The sequence below is a fragment of the Anopheles arabiensis genome, chromosome 3 (genome assembly GCF_016920715.1).
Source record: "Anopheles arabiensis isolate DONGOLA chromosome 3, AaraD3, whole genome shotgun sequence".
Lineage (NCBI taxonomy): Eukaryota > Metazoa > Arthropoda > Insecta > Diptera > Culicidae > Anopheles > Anopheles arabiensis.
This window is the reverse complement of record NC_053518.1, coordinates 30300451-30318516: the sequence shown is the minus strand read 5'-3', so window position 1 is coordinate 30318516 and position 18066 is coordinate 30300451. Positions and strand designations below refer to the sequence as shown.

Genomic DNA, 18066 nt, shown 5'->3' with positions numbered 1-18066 from the left:
CCTTTCTTGCTCTCTGTTTCTCTACAACCGGCGAATCTTGTTTTATTGCTCGTTAATTAATTTGCTCAGTGCAAACCTTTCAACCCTTCGCGCTCGGAGTTTAATATTCTTCAACTCTTCTATCTCATTTGTTTTCTTTTTTTGAACTTTCCACACACAGACGCACACAGATAGATCAGCACCACCATTTTCCGCTACGTGAGTGACGTGGTGGCAGGCGAACAAGAGCAATGAAAATGCAGTGAACACGGCACGAGCACGTGCACGGGCGCGTTTTGTGCGCGAATTCAATTCGCCAAAGTGGTGGACCAACCAACGGTGCAAAAGGAACGTAGCAGCAAAAACAAAAAAATACTCAAAAAGCAGAAAGCGGAAAATTCACAAGTGCAGGAAAAATTGCTGTGCTGTCAGAGTTCGGTGCCACTTTGACCGCGAGAGGGCCCCAAAAAAGCATGAAGGGGAGCGTGCAGTGTGTAAATAATTAAAAACGATAAATGACAATTTGAAAATAATTACGCGCTGCATTACGTGTGTGCGAGTGTGTGTGTTTGTGCCCACTTTCAACCGGACCGGTGAAAGTGTATGTGTGCTTTTAATGCTAGTGTGTGCTGTGTGCAAAAAAAAAGATTGTCTGTGCGAGCAAATTTGAAGTCGGTTTAAAAGCTTAAACCTTGCGTGCACAAACACACAAAGCATAATCCGGGATGGAAGCATAAAAGGGTCCGCAGCAGCATCATCAAACACGGAGATGATAGAGTGGAGGGGAAACATGTTTGCACCACCGGACAGTTACCGCTGTGTACACGTATTAAAACATTAATCAACCTTAAATCTTTTACGGACGTGAGAGTGTGCGTGTGTATGAGAGTGTGTGTGAGTGCAGTTGTGAAGTGCGTGAGGTTAAGTGAAGTGCATGCAGAATCGGTTGAGAATGTGAAAAGTGATTCCACTGATTGAATGTTATTTACAAAGTGGAAATATTTTGATCACGAAAGGAAAAGAATGTAAATAATTAATGTTAAAAAATAAATAAATGCAAAACGAGCAAACATAAGTGTAAAAGAGAATATTATTAACAAAATAAATGTAGAAGAAATGAATTAACTATACAAAAAAGAGGTAAAACCAAGCAGCAACACTAAAACAAATACCCAATTGAGATGATAACGGAGATGAAAAAGTCACATAAAATACATTGCATGAGGTGAAAAATCAGTTTCCAAAAAAGAAAGTGTATCAAAAATAGCCGGAAAGTGAAATACAAGTGAAGAAAAAACACACACACATATTCGCCCACTCAAAAACCATCCATCAACGGGCTTTAGGAGCGAAAGGCTTTGCTGCACCTGATCCGGTGATGCGCATCGAGCCGCAGCTGATTGGCAGCAGCGTAAAAATGGATTCTCGGAAGGCCCGGCGGTGCTTTCTGCTGATCCGTGCCGGATCGATATTTTTAATCGGAATCATCATTTTCCTCCCAGGTAGGTTTGTGTGTTACTGTGTGTGTGTGTATGTTAATTTAACTTTTGAGGTCCAGCGAGAGTTGCGTTAAAGTTAAGTTGCCATTTGCCAGTTCATGAGATGAGCTGCTGTTGCTGCTGCAGACGTGGTGCAAAGTTGCCGAGCCATAATGATTTGTTGAAAAACAGGGCTGCTTTCTTTCATTCCTCTTCCACTGGTCTCGACCAACACAAGCCCTTGTAATAGGAATTAAATTGCAAATGAAAACTGACGTCTGGTGGTCGAATGGAGTCGGAACGAATTAAATTAACTCTTTGGAAGTAATCAATTTTAGTTGCTGGAATGTTGTAATGAAATCTCTGATTGCTTCAAACCATCAAGGGCACGCCCCGGTGCGATCACTTCTCGATAATTACGGTAACACAATCAAAGGCTCATAAAATGTCTGATTCTCCTCGCCATCTCTCTCTCTCCCTCTCTTTGTAATGCCTCGAAAATGGGGGGTGTTTTGATTTTATGAACATAAATTATTCCAAAAACTTCACCTTTACCCCTTTGCTGCTCACACACAATTCCTGTTCAGCAAGATTCCTACCTGCTTCCTGCAAAGCAAAGCCACTCCAGATGGTTGCTTTCGTAGACGTTCCACTGATTTGCTTTCGTTTACATTGCTGGCTGGCTGCTGGCCAGGAAAGAGGGGTCAGGAAGATGAGTTTAAACGAGTGTGCTAGCCCCACCAACAGGTATCCGTTGTCGTGCGGCACTCTTGTAGAGTGTGGGATAGAATCTCAGCCAGGCAAGTGCTGCCGTCTGCAGTGGGGATGCTTTCACTTCCCGTCTTACACACGGGCTAACAAGGATAACCGAGATAAGACACCAGTCATCTGAACTGTTCCTAGAAAGAACGCAAACATTCCTTGCCGTACCGCAAACGTACGGAGGAGAAAGCTCGTCCACTCTTTTGCACCGACTGTGCCAGTGCTCGAGACGTGCCGGTGAAAGATTAGAAACGAGCTAACCCGGCTGCAAAGGCAAAAAACGGGAGCAAAAAGACTCATGCTGGGGAGAGGCTATTTTCTGGACCAGGAGTTTTTCATCATGGCTATTTATGAAAAGTGGTCAGAAGAGTCAGCAGTGAGTGTTAAGGAACAGCTAGCAGTGCATTGATAGCAAGAAAGCAAAGCCACAGCGTCTACGGTGTGGTAGGTCAAAGAATAACACGGCACCATGGGAAGGGGAGCAGTTTTAACCACCAGCAACTCTTGCTTCCTACGCTGCTTCATTGATTGGCCCCACCATCGGCTCGCTTCTGCCAGAACAAATTGCTTCTGCTGTGTGTAAATCAAATGTAAATAAAATTTTCAAAAGGATTCTGTTTGTTTCAAGTTTTATTTACTTGGTCAATTTTCCAACCCGGGCCCAGCACCATCTGGAGAGTTTGGCCGGCACGTTGACGGGTTGGCTTGCCTACGAAGGCAATAGCATCCGGTGAGATTTGAACTGACGAGATGATATGCTATTGTACCAACACCCACGGTGGGTTTGTGCGGAGCAATCGATAATGTAGGTAAGGATGCATTTGCATTTTCACATTGCAACGCAACACCACAACGTGATGTGTTTTGGTTCGCCAGGGAGTTGTGGGAGGAAAATAGCAGACTCTCTGCAGCCCTTCAGCAACTTCAATGGATCTAATCAGGAGCAAAAATTGAACCTGAGCTGTTTTAAAGTAAATGTTTGTGCATGCATTGCACTTGGGTATGCATGATAAACAGTTGAAGAAACATCAATAAAGTATGCTATAAAGTGTGCAACGAGTTGTTAAATCATTGGAACCAATGGGCTGGCGTAGGAAACGCGCTTTTTAGTATGTTGTTCCTGATTTCAACTAGCATTTATTGATCCTTTTTCCATTTTGAGAGAAAACTATATTTTGGAGATTTTTGCTTTGCCTGTGCTTACATCAAACCTTTTTATTGAAGATTTGTTAAAATCAAATAGGACGGTGAGATTCTTGATTGAAATAAAGATTGAAGCCTTACAATGTTTGTTTCAAAAATTTACTGTTGTAAATATGCTGAGGCTTCATGTTGCTTTCACAAATATATTAAAATTAACGATTTTATGCTTCGGCTGGTCCCAATTTTATATTTTTATTACTTTAACACGATTTGAAACAACATAATGAACTAAAAAGTTGAACTTCTCTGCACAAATATTCATTACCATGACATCTGGATTTATCTGAATAGCAAGTTTAAATTTCAGCATGTATAACAGCTTGGAACACTAAAATAAACAAACAAATATACTTATAAGAATATTCTTGTTTTAAAACCGGGTGTAAAAAGAAGTAAGAAAATCGTGTTAAAATTTGTATGCTTTAGAATTTATTCAATCATTTGTCAGTTACTTCAGCTTCCCGTGTAATTTAAGATAAAGTATGCACTCTAAATATTTGTTGGTAGCCATAACTCAAATAAACACACTAATATTCTAAACGATGGCAACGAGGTGTTTGATGCTTTATTGGGCTGATATTATGGTTACGAGTTTTTATTAACAAAAAATCCAGGCGCCTGATAGGCGATAATTAAGCTCCATCCAATTGAAAAACTCATAATTATCTGCTACTTTTAAATCAAAACCTACAAATATCCGTTCATCAGAGCTAAACGGGGAAACAGTGTTGCATCACATTTAAAGCGTTGAGCCAGTCTGCGAAGGTTCAATAAAGCAAACATCCTATCACAATCCTTCTCCAAAACCACCCACTACGACTCGGTCCAGCCCACGCCGGAGTTCTAATTCTTCAATCACATCTACCCACTCTCAGCCCATCAAGCACGCAGATCCGGGTAAACAAAAGCGTCCTTCCGAAAACACCAAACAGATACCGAATGGATTCTGTGGAAAGAGAGCCTAGCGGCCGAAACCGGCCGACCCTCGGCCGAAACTTTTCATCAAACGAGCTGTGACGACGATTTCCATCCCGATCGTAAGCTCTCCAGCCCACGTGACAGTGCGCGTACCACCACCAAGCCTACCGGTATCAGTTTCATGTGAGTCCTCAGAACCGGCGAAGCTCCAAAGCAGGCCAATCGGGCGAGCGGGCTGTGCTGCACTAGAGCGGCTTAATTTTAATCGTGAACTATTAAGGCGCTCGAAAAGCAGCTTACGTTTGCTACTGTTGCGCTTGCCTGTCTTAAAGCTCTCGATTCTTGCATTTATTCCACTCGAACATACAGCCCAAAGCTGTTGCTGCGTGTGTGAGTGTGCATGTGGTTTGTCAGCTTAGAAATTGCTTAAAGTCGCCACCTTCATCGTCTAGAGCGAGACTCATTCATTGACAAGCCGCTCCGCTCAAACCCGAAACGACTGAGGGCTTCCTTTCATCGGCATCGGGTGAAGGTGGTGCAAAGTTTGCCGAAACATAAACGAATCGGAAAATTAAACTCATCGCTGCGGCGTTGGTACGACACCTACCAGTGTGTGTGTGTGTTGGGTAAAGGAGGGGTTTGAAAGTTTGCTCGGACATCGTGGTTTGTGGTGTACTTTTCCGACGCCGAAGCAGGCAAATGGGGAAAATACAATGATGGCAAAAACCAAATTTTGGACTGAGCAGGGAAAGCTGTCGGGTAGAAAAGGGGTTTCTGTTGAGTTGAGATTGTGGTTCTGCTGTGTTGCTTTTGGTAGCGGTTTCATTGGGTAACTGTCGGATTTACCTAAGGTAACGATTGATACATTTTATTTGAACCATTCACAATGAAATAGTTACATAAAGGTTCATAGAAAACTCGTCTCCACTACATTAAAGCTGACCATGAAAAGGAGTGTGTTTTCTCTGTTGCCAATCCAATCCCATTTCGAGCCACATTCAGAAAGTGATTTCTTTTTATAGCAACACCAACGTCAACCGCAAGCTAGCGCCAAACCGAACCTGACCTCGACCGTGCTCTCTTCGCCACACCACTGTACCACCACTCCATGTAGTGCAATTCTTATAAATATATATATATATTTCCTCCTCTTGCGTTGGACTCACGTCATAAAAACATATGTCTTGCGCGGGGCGTGCAACACGAAACACGATTGCCCTTAACGATTATTCTTGAACCCGCGTGACCATTCCTGTACTCGCCAGTGGAGTTTCAGCTTTCTTCCGGGTGAGCTTTCGCTAGCCCACTGAAAAGCCAGCCAAGGAAAAGCGGGGATACAAAAGTAGAAAAGGTGGCAGAAATAAAGTGTTGTAACATGGCCGGGACAAATTGTGCGGACGTTAAGGCGCATAACAATTAGTTCTACTGGGAGGAAGGGTTCCGTGGGTGACTTCAGCTTCCTTGGCTCGGTTTCTGAGCTGTTTGTAAAAATCTTTATTTACACTTTCACCACGTGCCCGCAGCTCGCTGGCTAATGAAATGAGCAATAAACTGTTCTCCTTTTCCCACAAAAAATACAAAACCAACATCAGCTGCCCCTCAGTTAAAGCGCTTCAGATAGTTGCCGCATTATGTGCGGTAAGCTCACTTCATTTCAAGCGTCATCGATTGTGTGCCCCGTGTCGTGATTTGCGTCATAAACATAAAATTTTATGCTACTCGACCGACCCACCCATTACTATACCCATGACCTGAAGAACTTGGGCCACACGCTACGAAACAGAAAACAAGCGTGGAAAGGAAAAGTCAAGTGCAACCGCATGGCTGGATGGCTTTGCGACACGCTTTGCACCTTGATCTAGTCCCCGTGAGAGGTATTATTTGTACGCTGTGGCCGGAAATTACCAAACCACACACTTTGAAACACACACACACATACACACACATACATACGTACGTACATGAAAGCACCAAATGACATGGAAACATTTGCAAAGTGACGCCCCGAAAAATCCAAACCAAGGTGCCGTTGGCGACCGAATCGCTCCTGTTGGCCGCTTTCTACTGGCACGATCATGATCCCGCCCTCCCCCTGGAAGAAGGAAGCGTACAAGTGTTTCCCGCTCTGACCTTTTTCACTTTCCGCTGGATGGTAGTATTAGAATCAGGAATGGAGAGAAAACTCGTACGGGCATATTTTTGCCGTTGGAACCATCCTTCCGCAAACCTCAGCGAACGGGCCCTGGACTTTGGTGCAAAACTCTTTTCACCTTACTGGCGCCGCGTGTGTGTGTGTGTGTAGTAAAAGAGAAAATGGGTGAAAATTAAAGAATATTTTCCAACCTATTTGATGCACCAAGGCCGGCGAGGTTTCCGTCTCGGTGGCGTGCAAGTTCGTGTGGTCGTTTTTTTTTTGCTGTGTGTGCGCTTCCTTTTTTTTCTCTCTCCACTCCCTAGGTTTTGGGCTTCCGCCGAGCACACTTCCGCCTCACTTTTGTCTGGTGTGGTAATTCCTTGTTTTTCGAGGGCAAATTTTTGCTCCCGCAGCAGTCCCTGTTTCGTAGAAAATTTTATTATCTTCATTCCAGGCGCGTGTTAAAACTTCGGACACTCGCTTCCCGCGAAACGAGAAGGGTGGACGCGCCCGGTTTTAATTAAATTTTCATTGTCCCAAACACATCTGCCCGGGACAAATAACTAACAATGCTGGGACCGGGCGTACAGGAAGTGGCCTCGCAACCCCGTGCGGTGCAGGCAGCCGGAAGCGATCGTGCAAAGAATTTTCTTATCGTGTGGTAAGCAAGTGGGCTGGTTATATGGGAAAGTTTTTTTTTTCGTGGGTAAATTGAGGAGTGAGTGAGCAGTATAGAAAGGGTTTAGAAAGAGAGAGATAGAGACAGAGCAACAGAGAAGCAAAATTAATTCACGCGCACGACATCCGATGCATCTCTCCGACGGTTTACAACACCAACGACGGATGAAGTGGCGGTTGATAATGATGATGATGAGACGGGTTTGTTAGGTTGAAGATTCTGATGCTATTCTGTGGTATGTTGAATAAGGGGATGAAATGGAGAAAAAATTAGCAACCTAAGCCGCTAGTTGCGCCGAAGCTAGTTGGTGGTTGATGCATAAAACGATATAGCCGGTTGACGAGCTGTTTTGTGTTGAAGATGAATATTTAATTGATGATTTCTTTACTGAATTCCTCGTAAAAGGGAATCTTTAGGAAATGTGGTATAATACTTTACCTGTATTCGATAGAAATTGCTGATTTTATGACCAATATCGGAAGAATAAATTAGGTTTACGTTTTTTTTTTAATTTATTATATGTGGTGATCGAATCCAATAACAACAAAATTCATGTACAATTTCATTACCAAACAAATATATTGTAGGTTTTATGTTTTGCTATTCTTTCTCAACGATAGTTTATTAAGTTTTTTTAAAGCAAAAAAAAAAGATTCTGAAAAATCTAACTTTATTTCATTTGTTTTTATCGTTATTCACCTACAGGTAACTTCAGGTTTCTTATTGGAAATATTACTACGATTTTTACTACAACCGGACCATGTAGTAATTCAACGAAAGAAAAAAACACGGGTTTTTAATAACGTTTCACCAACTGTTGAACATAATAACGATCATTAAATACAAATAAGATCAACAACAAATAAGACATTTTAAATAAAAAAAGCTTTAGGTGCAATGATCCTTACAGCTTAACAACCAAAGACCTTTACATCTTAACAACTCCTTCCTATAAATAAAATCCACCAAAAACCATTCACACCTCTAATTAAAATATATTCAAAAACATCACAGTTTTTATCTGGAACAACCTACATTTCGATCGACAGTTTTTTATCATGGTTTTTTCATAATTTTGCATGTCCTGAAGAAAGGAGGTCTGAAATTATTGTCACATGAACAGCACAACAAGACGAAAAAAAACAATCAAGATTAAGCACAAATCTCAAACAACCAAATCCTTTAAACCTTCCCTAAAAGCTATTGAATTCAAGGCGCATTCTAACAAATCCATAGACACTTTCACAATTGTTTTCAAATGATCCCGAGCGATAGCAAAACAATTTCCAACCAAGCGCCAGATTAACCGACACAAATCTCATTAGATTGATACAATGCACAAACTACTCACTCCCGAAAGTCCATTTGTAAGCTTAAATTGATAGCACAGAGCGCAAAACGGTACCATTCCACACACTGCAGCCTCTCACCTGACCCGGGGGGCCATTATTATTCCCGGCTTAATCCATCCAAAGCATGTGTTGAGCTGTAGCAGCCCGTACTGCAGGAGAAGCTGTGGGTGTGGCTCTCCAACCAATGGGGGATTTATCAAAGCCATAAATTGTGTTTGATCCCTCTTAGTCTCTTCCGCACTCTAAGACAAGCAGGGGGGGAATGGTACGGTCCGTCCTACCGAATTCCTATCACCACCGGCCCATTACCATCTCATCGTCTTAAAACCACGTGGAAGGGGCTAGCTACCGTACAAGGATGCGGGATAAAGTTGTAATTGGTTAAACAGCGCCGGTGAAGGAGCTTAAGCGCTTCCTGCAATTTAGTAGCAGCACAGCGACGGGCATGAGGGAGTTGTAGCATCGGTAAAATCCCGAAAGGCATCCATTTTAAGAAGCTTACGCGCGCTGTTGGCCTGCATGAAGACTTGCCAGCTGGTTTGGCAGGCGGGAAGAAAAGGTAGCGCAAAAGCAAAAACCCATTAACAATAATGAAAAAGCTTGGGCTGCAAGTTGGAAGCCCACTTTTGCATCGGAAAAGAAACACTTCCCGAGGGGTGGTGGCTGGGAGCTTGGAATGAAAGTTCTCTGTACTGCATTAACTATGCGAAGTAACTGGTTGGCTTTTATTTACCTTCGACCAGACTGGGCATCCCCTTTCCCTGATGCGGATTGGTCTTGGGAACAGGGAACAGGGAGGCGTATTCGAAGAAAGCAAGCAACAAGAACATTTCCAGCAAGTTTATGATCACAGTTAAGAGGTTTGTTTTTAGGTTTGTGCGGGAGCAATGGGAAAAGATAAAAACAATACACAGTGTGCTATCACTGCGTGAGAATTGCCTGTACCATTTCAATCCTTCCCAGAAACATTTGCCATTCATTTGCCTAGCTGGAAACTGGCATTATAATCTTGGAATTCTACTGAAGCACAACTCGTGTACATCTCTTCCAGTCTTAGTTTGCTTCATCCTGATGCATCCCGAATCGTTTCTTTTTTTCTGTCGCTGTATTTCCATTAAAGATAGAAACGGAATGGTTGCAGTAATTCACAACGTGTCCATTTACTCCGATTGCGAACCGAATTGCGACCAGCCACACAGGATGCACCGGGATGTCCAATGCCTGAAAGCAATAGTAACCTTCACCTTACTTGCTCCACTCTACGATAAAGCTCGCAAACTCGGTCAAACATTGCACAAGGAAGCTCCAAACCGTGGTCCACCTCCAGCCAGAAGGTCCACAAACGCGATACTATTTCGGCCCGAAAGTTATGACCAACCGGTGCCGGCACCATTTCAGCCTGCTACACTCCGCAATCGGTGGTAAAAAACACCCCAAAGAGCAATTTGCATTATAATCACCCGGTGCACGTTGGCTGCATCCGGGGGATCTCAAAGGCGAAGGTTGCACTGAAGGAAAATTGACGGAAAACTGCTCGTCCAATGCGTCCAGCTTCGTGCGGAGCGCGGGAAGAGCACGGGACAAGGTGTAACTGTTTCCTGTTTGCTACCGTGTTGCGCTGATCGTCTGCCCCGTTCGCCCCCGTTGCCACAGAAAAAGCCAGTGTCAGCGATGCGCGAATGACAGCTTCTGCCAACGTTTTGCACACCCCTGTTTTCTACCCCTTTCAACGATCGTCCCTTGCCGCGAAAGTGGTGAATAATTCTCGTACGCTAAAACCGAAAGTTCTCTGTTTCTCATTCCTGCACCTTCAATCGCAGAAGGGCAGTGTTTTAGCTGTTGTGCAAATGAAAATGGACCTACCGGATTAAATGCAGCGTCGAGGAAGTGAACGGCGGGGATGGCTTTGGTTGGCACTGAGCAGAAATGCACTCATACACACACAATGTAGGATAAGCAGCGGATAAACGGATGATTATTGTACCCTTTTTGCTGGTGGTGGTTTTGCTCGAGTGGGGAATAATGGAGACAGCGTTTGCTGTAGATGCGGAAGAAACGGAGTTCACTCGAATGGTTTACAGCCTGGCATGTGCCCAGAGTGCTGTACAAGGGTGACACAAACGTTAGCAAAGAAGTTGGGAAGGTGAGGATGGTATTATGCAAATCCTTGAAGCTCTTTAAAATGGAGCAGAGGGCAGAGGGTTTAATTTTCAGTGGCAAAGGTTGACAGGAGGCGACTTTGGGATGTTTTTTTTTTAATTTTATTACCCATGCACCTATGTAAAGCATAAGGATTTATCCTTGCAATGTGTTTTGGACAACAAATGCTAAGCACTTTAGCATGTATGATTTGTAGGCGCCTAAATTTATACAATTTGCACATCAGAATCAGCTCATTAGTTCACTATAAAAAGGTTATTTTTAAGTAAATACATTCTGATCGACTCAAAGCTTTCGACATCAAATAAAAAATGAAAATATTATTAAATTCACATTTATTAAATCTTTCTTGCTCCACATCGAAAACTCTAAGCTCCTGTGTATCATTTTTTAAAGTAAAAAATGCTGATGATTCACACTCCAGTAAAACGCAGCAAACAATTTAAATAATTACAATAAATCATTAGTTTCCCAAAGAATGCGTCGACAACTACAACGGCAACTACAACGAAAATTCTAGCAAAAAGTTACCCAACTACTTCAATGCTGCTAGTGTATGTGAAGCTGTACGGCTGCAATACGAACGTGATAAAAAACGTCAATTGAAAACTAAAAAAATATACACACACAACAAACCAACGAAAAGAGCGAAACATGTTTTAACGCTTCGCTAAATCGCTAGCAATGTAGCAAAGTTTCGCTGGAATTTCGATGGAAGCGAATTTTTTCAAATGGCTTTCGGTTCGGGAAGCTTGAACTCGGGAAATGTGCCATGCGAAAGACTTCTCTGGAGCCAGAAAAATGCACAAATCAAAACGCAAACTGTATGGGGCAGTAGAAGCTCTGTTTCACAGTGAATAGAAAAATGTAGTTGTTTTTTGTTTGCAGCTCTCCGTCATTGTTTTGTTTTCTAATGAGTTTTGTTGCTCTTGTAGTTGGATTATTTCACACCACGCTGTTGGTCGCTAATATTGTTTTATTTAATTAATTTTCTAATTTAAAACTATGGCTTACGGCAACGCCGTCAAACGTCTTAGCGGGGGCGAGCGTTGCGTTGCTCTTTTGCATTATTCTGAGCAGTTTGGTGATTTTGGAGGAGAGCGTGAACGTCAAAGCGACATCTAAAAAACCAGCTGCACAACTGAAAGCAATTGTGACTGGAAATGAGGACGGTAGTTTTCATTCCATTTTTTGCTTTGCTTTGTTAATGTTATCCTCAAAGCAGCTGTTTTGCTGCTCCAGTATTTTCATTACCTTCGACAGCCAGTGACGTTGTGTTGGCCTTCGTTAACAGTGTGTTTTTTTTCCTTCTGGTGCCCCTGTTTTTTTTTTTTTGCTCACTTTTTGTTTTGTTTTGCTGTTGCAGTGTGTTGTTAGTTTTACTTGCATGAAATGACGATGGATTTTTCATGTTGGGTTGGGGTGGTTCAAGCACCGTTCGCTTATGTCTCACTTTGTTGTTGTTTGTTTTTAATTAAAATAATATTCTAATTAGATGTGTTCTGCCCCGCTGCAAGGCGCCCCCGTTTTAAGTGCAAACTATGTCGAGACGAATGCAAAGCAGAACCAACTGAGCCTTTCGTTTGCATTGGTTGGATATTTATTTGTGTGTCGTACTGCAGTGCTTATTATTGGTTTATTAAAGCTTTAATATAATTTTTGAGGTATAATTTTGAGGTACATTACCTTTTGAACATTTTTATTGAAAACATTGCTTTCTGCTTCAAAGAATTCATAAAAAAATATAACAAAACAAACTTAAATGCGAACTTCCAAGTGCTGACCATGACTTTGGCTAAATCTTTAATGTTTATAATAATTCCAATCACCGTAATTGTATTCGCAATGACTCCACAACACCATTATTGCTCTCACAATACCCCCTCATCATAACCGAATGCTGAATAATTCGTCTAAAAGTAATATTCCACGAATGCGCAATCCGAACGCTTGCCGGGCTGCAAATAATCCTTGCCACAGCCTCGGGGATTCCCCTGTTTTCTCACTAATGATTTCGATTTCCCTCCCTTCGACCCGACAGACCGGCACCACTAAGTCAATCGGAGTAAGCAAACCGCTACCAATTCCAAGCGGCACGTTGGGCCTGGGGAAGCCTTTCCCGAAAGCTGCACGCGTTGATGGAAGTTTAAGCGTCCCACGCGAGCGGGCGGATTTTGCACGCTCACCGTTGCTGCTACTACTGCTGCTACCGCGCAGATGAACTAGTTTCACATTCCGTTTGCTTTTCTAAATATATAAAACCGATAAATCACTTCATCTTTCACGCCATTTTTATCGAAATAATCGCATTAACGGATCGCGAACGAACCCGAAAGCCTGGCGGCGATGATGATTTCCGAAAAGATCCCGCCGACATCATCGTTAACGCCTTCGCTAATGCCGCGGGGCGGGCGCAAATGATTTGCCAAAAACGAGATACATTTGGGCCGTGCTTTCGGGGTGAGAAGTGGGAGGTGGGTAAAGGCGCCCAAAAATGAACAGAAAGACTAAACCCACCAGCTCAATCAGTCCGGTGTTTATTGCTTTGATGAAATATGAATAAATCTCGTTATACACTTTGACTAAATCAATCAATTCATCCTTTCGGAGCCCTCGAGGATAGCGGGACTCCATTTGTGTGATTTCCCTTTTTTCCTCGCCCCTGCCACCACGCTCGCTCTCCCTTCATTCGGACCAGTGTGGCCCTTCCGAGGCGGTGCGGGAAGCTTGCGGGCAGAGCGTAACGAATCTTTTACTTGCCAGCCTTACGCCCATTCACAGCCACGTCTCACGTGCACTTCCGATGCTGGCGGGAGTTTCAAAAAGGTCGTCTGCACAACATCGAAGACGGATGTGCAGTCCGGGAGACACTGGGGCGGGTGCACTACACGGGACAAAAGGCACCTCGACATGATTCATTTGCTACTGGCCTGTCCTGTATTTACATAAATATTCAATAAAAGCATCGTTGCCATCCCAATACAATACCCTCCGGGGGGTTCGGAGTCTTGTGCGGGACGTATTGCCCTGTTCCGGTAAGGTGGAAGGAGGTCCCAATGATTGAAAGATATCACAACGTAGCGGAACAGGAAACGCTGTGCATCATCACGTCTAGCTTGATGGTGTACATGCTCGCTTAAGAAGCCGAGCCCTGTGCCGCTGCGCCGGTGGAGAGTACGAGCGGTACTCCGAATAGGATAATAACTCACCATAGGAAGAGAAAGTGAACCGTGCACTGCATCTTGAATGAATGTGTGAAGGATGTGTGAATGAACTTAATGCATACGATAATAGTGCCAAGCGTTATTGTTGCACCTTTTGCACATTACTTCCTTGTTGTGGCCAAACATTGTCCACTAAGTGCAATAGAATGGTTTCAAAACCAAAATAAAATACAAACAAACTTTTGCTAATCCTTTTGATGATATGATAGTATAAAAAGAACTCTTATATAATCCAAAAAAATAAAAGTCTCAGGAAACAAAAACCATAAAACACATATACAGTAGATAAAAGAACGGAACATAACAGGTTGGCTGTCCCCGGTCTGACACATAGATGGCGCCGCTAGTATTAAATGCATATTATTTTTATATAGTACCAACCTTCAAATGATTCGTGTCAAAATTTGACGTCTGTATGTCAATTAGTTTGTGAGGCAGAGCGTCTTTTGTCAAGCAACTTTTGTTAACTTTTTGTCCACCAAGACAGCGCACCGTGCCACAAGTCATTGAGAACGATGGCAAAAATTCATGAATTGGGCTTCGAATTGCTTCCCCACCCACCGTATTCTCCAGATCTGGCCCCCAGTGACTTTTTATTGTTCTCAGACATCAAAAGGATGCTCGCAGGGAAAAAAATTGGCTGCAATGAAGTGGTGGTCGCCGAAACTGAGGCCTATTTTGAGGCAAAACCGAAGGAGTACTACCAAAGTGGTATCAAAAAATTGGAAGGTCGTTATAATCGTTGTATCGCTCTTGAAGGGAACTATGTTGAATAATAAAAAGGAATTTTGACAAAAAAAGTGTTTTTGTCTTTGTTAGACCGGGGACTTATCAGCCAACCTGTTATCATAGAAAAACAGGGAAACAATAATAAAATAAAACAATTGACGTATGAAATAACCATTCAATCATATAAATCTACAAAGAAAAAGAGAAAAAGCCAACACACAATGATGAAAAAGGAAAAATAAAGAGTTTATAAAAACGATAACACAAAATAATATGCTCGAAACAAGTAACTGCTCATCACCATGAATACATAAATAAAAGTATAAAACAAGAAGAATAAATACAAATTCAAAGAAACTGAGAAATAACGAGGAAAGTTGCGTATAAAACTGAAGCACTACAAAAAGGTAAATAATATTTTTAAAAACAACCCCCAATTCTATGAAGTGAAACTTTTCCGTTCATCAAGCGCCGATAGAAATGCAAAACATCGCAAAATGGTATTGATTTCATTTTCCAGCCATCAAACGCCAACGGCCTGGCTCACTATCCGCTTCGCAAGCCGCCAGAAGCTCCATAACGACCTTCCTTGGCCCCCGATGTGCGGCCAGAAAATGGCGGAAGCCGGAGTGTTTTTCGTGCACTAGTGTGCCCCGCTACTGCACTGCTGTGCTCGAAAGTTGTTTATGTCGGGATAATTTATGCACCCAGTGTGTTGGGATGCTTCCCAGCACGGGACGGTGCATCGCCATTGCGGAGTTGAGCGTGTGTAGCTATGTGTATGTGTGTGTATGGGTGAAAAGTTGTGTGCCTGCTAGGCATCGGAAGAAAAAGCTCGCAACTGTTCGAGTTTCTTGAACTAACATGACGCCCAACTGCTGCGATACGATGGGATGCTTTATCGCCGCATAATGGGCAAGGATGTGCCCCCTGCGAGGTAGAAAGGAGGAATGGAAAGACCGTTCCAACCCCGTAGGGAGCACGGGGCAATGCAACACGCAGGAAAAACCATTTGCAATTTCCTTCAGTCCCGTTGCCGCTGTCGTGCTGCCTTGCCACCGAACGGGGGATAATGCACAAAGCGGGCAAACCCAAGACTCATGAATACTTACCCCCTGGCTCTACTAGCTCTCAGTCGGATTTTTGCCTACCGAAGAAGTGCTGCAAACACGGACGATGACTCTCCCCGCATGCCACGCCAAGCGTGGGGAAATCTTTTGTACGCGCTCACATTCGGGACTCGGGTTTGCTCGTTCTTTTCTTTCTTCTCTCCATTCGTCCCCAGCGGTTGGAAGGTCTAGGCGCGCGCTCTACGTATGCAAGCCGTGCCTACGATTGTTGAATTCATGATGCAGAAAATGATGCCACTGTAAGCAACCCTGCCCTGCCCTGCTGTGTCTTCGGTGGGTTGGACGGGTGGCTTCCTGCTTCCTTTGCTGCAGCGTGCATGTAAATGTGCCGGAAGGCAAGGGCAAAAACCCGGCACACTTTTGCCTTCGGGTCTATCGCGCACAGGAAAAGCTTTTGCCACTTCCTGGCAACACGGATGACGATGGTGGAGGAGTGAGCAGAAGGGGAGAGAGTTTTCTTGTCTGTTGCTTGTCTCTCATTTCTGATTTGGACGTTTCTTTCGAAACAGTGCTGTAAGTTTCGGGCAAGAAATGGTTCTTTATCTGCACGTCAATGCTCAGGCCTTCCTTTCCGCTTTTGCCTGCAACTCGTGAGCGGCAAATCACCATAGACGCATAGATGAAAGGCAGATAATCTTTCCCTTTCACTTAGCCCGGCAACACATTCAGCGTTTTGTGCGCGCTCGTGCTATTTACTCACGCTGCAAAAAAGCCCTGCAACAGCGCTTCTCTCCGGGAGTGATATGAATATTTTATACAAAAAAAGTACCCCACCCGATACAAAGCAGCGGGCGAGAGTGGAGGCACCTTTGAATCGGTAATAGGGAGGCGCACTACCCTTTACATCGCTTCTACTCGTTGCGTTTTGTCTTTTGACTTGCATCGAAATGCTTCAAAGCAACACACCACGAAGGTATGTATATGAAACAGTCCTCCCAACAACTGCCAACCGCACCCCAGTCACGTACGGCTGGGAATCGGGTAGCAGTGAAAGATTGGTTGCGGAGTAAAAGCTGGGAAAAAATGTAAGCAAAACCTGCACGGGGGTGCTTACTGCACGCTGCATGCAAACGTTCGGGTACAAGGGTACTACAGCAACATCAAAATCGAAACGGACAACGCATACGGAAGCAGCAGCAGCAGCAGCAGGGTTGAATCAATGCTGCTCATTTCCTCGGCAGGAGGGAAATTGATAACTGTTTCCGCCGCTTGAAAAGGGGGAGATGAAACAGTGCTAGCCAGCTAAAGTGTTTGATGTTGATTTTTTGTTCTAGATAAAGATAGAGAGAAAGAGAGAGAGAGAGAGAGAGAGATTTGAATTATTTACAATCATTCAGTTCAGTTTCCAGGACAAGGAAGGTGCATGATACCTGTTTATGGGACTTACATTTATCAATATTTTTGTAGCAGAAAACAGTTTGTTCGTTGCACACAGATTGCATACATTATTTGTTCAAAAATGTATATCTTATTCTGCAATACACTTGTTTACAGTTATCAAACAATCGATACAATAGGTCATCCAAAGAAGAGAGCTATAACTGAATGCATCCATTAGCCAGTTGAGCATATTTCACAAGAAGGGTTTATTGAGTTAATCGTAACTGTATCATAGGGTGCTACTTTATTCTTATGCTCAGTTCAACTCTTAATTTCTACGGAGGATTTCTCCCCAGTGTATAAATCACTCCTGGGAATGGTTCTTGGAATAAGATACAACATCGAAATCAGTTCTCTCAGAGCATGTTTAGGATCTGTTTTAGAATCGCCGTCGATGTAGGGCCATTTCCAGGACCGATAGGGGTTCTTGCTTACTTCTAGGAAGTAAAGATCTAACCTTCCGGAAACTCCTGTTCCTAACCATTATGGATTTCAAATCTATTCTAGGACCGATGTGGGTATAGTACTAGGACCTGTAAAGGATCTGGATCGACTTCGACACCCAGAATGGGATATAGATCATTTCTAGGAATGGATAAGGTTCGGGATTAAAACAGTAGGTCAATAAAGGATGAGTATTTATTCCAGACAAGTGACTGACTCGACATCAATTTCAAAATCCTTGAGGATCAATGTTAGGACCGATGCAGATTCAAAACTCGTCTCAAGGTCAATGGAAATTTAGGGTATGTTTCTAGAATCGATATAGATTTACGATTCTACTCCAGGAACAGTGTGATTAGAGAATCAGTTCCAATCTGGGAGACAATTTCACGTTTACTATAAGGTAAGGATCAGTTAGAATACCGCAATTAGTTCAAGATCTAGTTTAGGGGCAGTATGAATTTGAGATCAAGTGTAGAACAGAATCTATCCGC

At 43.2% G+C, this 18066-nt stretch overlaps 1 protein-coding gene across 4 annotated transcripts in view; it reads left to right on the top strand.

Moving 5' to 3' along the window:
* Nucleotides 1-18066, top strand: part of LOC120902998 — a 93404-nt gene that overhangs the window by 13672 nt on the left and 61666 nt on the right. For 2 of the 4 annotated variants that reach the window (XM_040312152.1, XM_040312154.1), the window contains exon 2: nucleotides 171-1481. In XM_040312152.1, the coding sequence (XP_040168086.1) occupies nucleotides 1358-1481 (124 nt within the window). In that variant the 5' untranslated portion in view covers nucleotides 171-1357. Of the gene's footprint in view, nucleotides 1-160; nucleotides 1482-18066 lie in introns of all 4 variants that reach the window. The other 2 variants (XM_040312150.1, XM_040312151.1) reach the window with 1 other exon arrangement.